The sequence below is a fragment of the Brachyhypopomus gauderio genome, chromosome 5 (assembly GCF_052324685.1).
Source record: "Brachyhypopomus gauderio isolate BG-103 chromosome 5, BGAUD_0.2, whole genome shotgun sequence".
Lineage (NCBI taxonomy): Eukaryota > Metazoa > Chordata > Actinopteri > Gymnotiformes > Hypopomidae > Brachyhypopomus > Brachyhypopomus gauderio.
The window spans coordinates 8,845,748-8,850,747 of NC_135215.1; the positions used below are offsets into that span (position 1 = coordinate 8,845,748).

Consider the following 5,000-nt stretch of genomic DNA (forward strand, 5'->3'; position numbering starts at 1 on the left):
TGTAGGTACCGTGTGTTAAAGATTCTGGTTCTGGTGCTGTGATGTAGGTAACGTGTGTTAAAGATTCTGGTGCTGTGATGTAGGTAACGTGTGTTAAAGGTTCTGGTTCTGGTGCTGTGATGTCGAGGTATTTATGCAGCCCCATTAGTGCTGGGTGAGCTGGGTACGTTGGTGAGGGAGGGAGGAACATTGCTGCACACAGCAGGCTAAACTAATTATACAGCCATATGGTGCTTAGAGGCCCTCAAAATCGACCCCGACCTGTCTGCAGCTCCCCAAGGAGTGCGTGTGTGTGTGTGTAGGTGTGTGTACATATACACACACACACACACACACACACAAAAACACACACACTATGACTGTGACAGATGGAAAATGAGATGGTATTGTCAGCACAAAACTGAAGAAATGTGTGTGATTCTTCCATCCACCCATCCATCTCTCTCATATAGATAGATAGATAGATAGATAGATAGATAGATAGATAGATAGATAGATAGATAGATAGATAGATAGATAGATAGATAGATAGATAGATAGATAGATAGATAGATAGATAGATAGATAGATAGATGTTTATCTTTCTTTCTCTTTCTTTCCTTTGACTGCTTGCGGGAAGCCTGACTGACACAAGTGTGCTTTGTCTCCTGTACTAGGAGAGAGAGAGGATAGAGAGAAGAGAGAGAGGAGAGAAAGAGTGAGGAGGGAGAGAGATGAGAGAGAGAGGACAGAGAGAGCAGAGAGGAGAGAGAGAAAAGAGAGAAGAGGGAGATAGAGGAGAGAGAGAGAAAGAGGAGAGAGAGGAGGGAAGAGAGGGGAGAGAGGAGGACGAGAAGGGAGAGAGGAGGGGGGAGGAGAGAGAGAGAGGAGGGGAGAGGGGAGAGAGGAGAGAAGAGGGAGAGAGAGGAGAGAGGAGGGGAGAGAGATTGGTTGAATGGTTGATCAAACCATCAGTAGTAATTAACATGCTGGTTCTATGTGATGTCTGACACTAGAACTCACAAAAACAAAAAGTTTGTAGTTTAAAAACTTTCACATCTGGTAGTCGGAAACGGCAACTCGACATGAACAGAAAGGCGAGTAAGTCCTTCCTTCTCTTGCTTCTGCTGCCACTGTGCCTGCAGTTAGACGGGCCGTCTGGGCCCAATTATGAGAGTGAGTTCCTTCATATAGTGATCACAAGTGCTCATTACCATATCTTAGAGGCTCCACAGGCGGCGTGGGGAAGCAGACAGCTGCTTGTGCATGGCCAGCGTGTCGGGGGGGCACAGGCCCGTCCAGGACGCTGCTGCAGCACAGGGTCTCCCAGCAGGCAAAAGGCCGTGTGCTCTGAACCGCCGCGGAGCTGGAGAGAGAAATGTCAGTGTCAGGCACAGGGGGCTGCACGGCCTCAGCCTCGCTGGCTTCTCCCTTTTGGCTGGAAATGATGATGAATACGCTCTCTGCCTGACCCTCGCCAAGGACCCCCTGTTAATTATTCAGGACCTCTCTTTGTGCACCCTCAACAATGCCTTTCATTAAGGATGTGTGTGTGTGTGTGTGTGTGTGTGTGTGTGTGTGTGTGTGTGTGTGTGTGTGTGTGTGTGTGTGTGTGTGTGTGTGTGTGTGTGTGTACGTGTGTACGTGTGTGTACAGAGAGGCGGGTGCATATGTGTGTGTGTGTGTGTGTGTGTGTGTGTGTGTGTGTGTGTGTGTGTGTGTGTGTGTGTGTGTGTGTGTGTGTGTGTTTTTCCTATGTCTTGTTCTGGCCAGCCTTTGGAATGGCAGTGTGGTGCATGTCTACATGAGGCAGCTGGGACCTGCAGTCTGATACAAATCTCTCTCTCTCTCTCTCTCTCTCTCTCTCTCTCTCTCTCTCTCTCTCTCTCTCTCTCTCTCTCTCTCTCTCTCTCTCTCTCTCTCCTTCTCTCTCCCTCTCCTCTCTCTCTTTCTCTCTCTTTCTCTTTCTCTGTCTCTCTCCATCTCCTCTCTCTCTGTCGCTCTCTTTCTCTCTCTCTCTTTCTCTCCCTCTCTCTATCTCTCTGTCAGAATTCCAAACACGCCCGCAGCACCCAATTGGTAACAGTAGGAGGCGCTTCACTGCACCTCTTCCCAGTGTGCCGACGTCTCCAAATCCAAGCGTAGCCTCTCCAGATCAGCCGATCTGTCTTGCGTCCTCTACCCACTCAGAGAGGAACCCAGACCAACCTCAGTCTGTCCCAGACATCACACCAAGACAGGAAGAGGAGGACGGGGACGTGGCTTTGATTTGGCCCTGTCCCTCTAACCTCAGTGATGAAGACTGCGAAAATCCTGAAGACGAAATGATGACCTCAGTAACAAGGAGTCCAGCTACCCCTATTACCTCTGTGACCCCTGCAACACCTCTGACCCCTCTGACCCCTCTGACCCCTCTGACCCCATCTTCACTGTCCAACCTCAGTCGTGCTCTGTCCAGTCAGTTCAGCCGGTCTACTGACCTGAACAGTTGTCTCTCCTCCACACACTCAGGTAATCTTCCTCATGATCTTCTCAAACTGGTGGAGGTCTATAGTATGACCATTAGACCATACCATACAGTTATAGAAGACCTCACTGGTTTGTCCAGAGACATGCATCATTACCCCTCAGTCAGCACATTGGTCAGTAGTAAAGGGACAATATTTTGGGGGGTGGGGGGATATTTTTTGGAGTGGGGGGATCCCAATCTTTTGTCAAAGGAACAATGTTTTTGTCTTCCCTTCCCGTTCCCAGTAAGCCTGTATGACAGTGGTGATGATCCTGACAAGATTGGTGATGACGTCTGTGAGGACCTGGACGTCTGTGTGGACCTGGACGTCTGTTCGTCCTCCCTGTCGGAGCTGCGCTTTAGCTCCCTCAGTGACTCGGCCGTGACCCCCGGCACCTCACCCTTGACCTCGCAGTGCTGTGCCTCCCACAGCCAAGAAAGCCTCTCCATCAGGTTCCCAGACAGTCCCAAATGTCTCCCGCCGATCCACAGCCCAGACCCTCCATTGAGGCAGACTCCACCCCTCCAGCTGCAGACACATGGAGGTGGAGATGGAGCGGGAAGCCCCTGTGTCACAGGGCTGGACTTCTGCTCCAGTCTCACACCCATATCTCCAGTGGAGAGTGGCTCTCATAGGACGCCCCATCACTGGCCCCTGCTCCCACCGATCTCACCTCAGACAGGTAAGTTCATCCGAGCTCCAGCCTAAACAACACTGTCCCCACACACACACATGCTTGTCCCTGGGTTAGGATCTGAGTATTCATCCACACACTCAGAGGTGGATTGTACCAGGCAGAACTGGACATCCACCATAGCGCCCGCACAAAAGAGGGCGAGATGAGCCATCACGGTGCAGCATCACGCCACCACGCTCCGGGAGCTTGTCTGACACCACTGGCTGTAAATATCACAGAAAGAGCTTAACTCTTCTTAACTCTTCTGAGGGAGAGTTGGGGTGGTTCTTTTGAGGGGCACTTACTCGAACTGGTACTGTTTGAATCCAAAGTTCAAAGCAGCCAATCCTTTACACTGGAGAAGGTTTTTTTTTGGTGGGGGTTGGAGGGCTCAGGCTACCCCCCCCCAAGCCTCTCTGAGTCTTAGACTCCTGCCTCACTATTCTATTTCTCCCCTCCTCTCTCTCTCCTCTTTCTTTCGCTTTCTTTCTCCCTCGCTGTTTCTCCGCTGGCTGAAAGACGGAGCGTGTGGAGCGGCCGATCATAAATCCCGTCTGGCCGCTGCCCTGCTGACAGGGGAACAGAGTGCGGGTGTCAGCTTTGCCTTTCCTCCAATCCCCCCAGTGCCCCCAACCACCCCGCCCAAGTGCCCTCAACCACCCCGCCCAAGTGCCCCCCCCCCCCCCCCCCCCCCCCCCACCCCAGTGCCCCCACTACCCCACCCCAGCCCGACACTAATTCACCGACCCTGGTCAAGATGAAGAGGCAGTACTGCTGACATCTGACTGGAGAGCGTGACTTTCTGAAGAACCGAGACAATCAGGACCTTTTGAGAGGCGGTGTGTTCAGACTGGCCACTGTTCTTTGTGTCAAGCTGTTATGGGTTTTTTTATTGGATGGACTCTTGACATGTTCATATTCTATCAACACAGAGAGTGACTGAGTGAGCTGAAGAGATGATGATGGGCACTTCTGATTTGAAAATTGTTTTTAATGACACAGTGTTTAGTTCAGAGAGATGCTGGGAAATAAAAGAGAATCTTGGCAGGAAAAGATAGAGCTGTAGCAGGACAGCATCCAGAAACCGTGGAAACCATGGGCATTTTTGCCTGGAGGGAGAAATGGGAGTGTGTGTGTGTGTGTGTGTGTGTGTGTGTGTGTGTGTGTGTGTGTGTGTGTGTGTGTGTGTGTGTGTGGCTGTGTGTATATGTGTGTACAACATATGTCCCCTGTAAGACCAACCCCAACCACCACACAAACCCTGACCTTGTCAGTTACATTGTGTGGTCAGCCAGAGTCAGAAAGACAAAGCGAGAGAGAGAGAGAGAGAGAGAGAGAGAGAGAGAGAGAAGTAGAGAGAAGTAGAGAGAAGTAGAGAGAGAGAGAGAGAGAGAGAGAGAGAAGTAGAGAGGAGAGAGGGAGAGAAAGGTCGGGTGGGTTGGGGACATTGTATGGCTTTCTTATGGTCTACAAGAATGCCTCACATTCACACACACACACACACACACACACACACACACACACACACACACACACACACACACACACACACACACACACAAAGCATATAGTCCCTCATTCCCACATACAGAAATGATGTAAAGAAAGTTTGCTGAAAGTGATAGCCACCTTGACAACAGTAGTATGTGTGCTTGCCTGCATGTGTGCGTATGTGTGTGTGTATATGGAAGACTTGTATGCCTGGCACACTGTTTAATGACAACCTCTCTGTCCCGTAGAGGATCTCTCTCACGTTCAGGTTGCTGCGTTCAGGTAGTGGAAGAGCACGCACACAAAGTTAATGTTAATGAGCAGAACAGGAGCGTGTGCCCACG

At 50.7% G+C, this 5,000-nt stretch overlaps 1 protein-coding gene across 9 annotated transcripts in view; it reads left to right on the plus strand.

Moving 5' to 3' along the window:
* Positions 1 to 5,000, plus strand: part of LOC143514334 (uncharacterized) — a 50,130-nt gene that overhangs the window by 13,515 nt on the left and 31,615 nt on the right. For all 9 annotated transcript variants that reach the window (XR_013130830.1, XR_013130829.1, XR_013130828.1 and 6 more), the window contains exons 3-4: positions 2,029 to 2,490; positions 2,734 to 3,171. Coding sequence is in view for 6 of the 9 variants with exons in the window: in XM_077005377.1 (XP_076861492.1) it covers positions 2,304 to 2,490; positions 2,734 to 3,171 (625 nt within the window). In the remaining 3 variants the exon portion in view is untranslated. The remainder of the gene's footprint in view (positions 1 to 2,028; positions 2,491 to 2,733; positions 3,172 to 5,000) is intronic.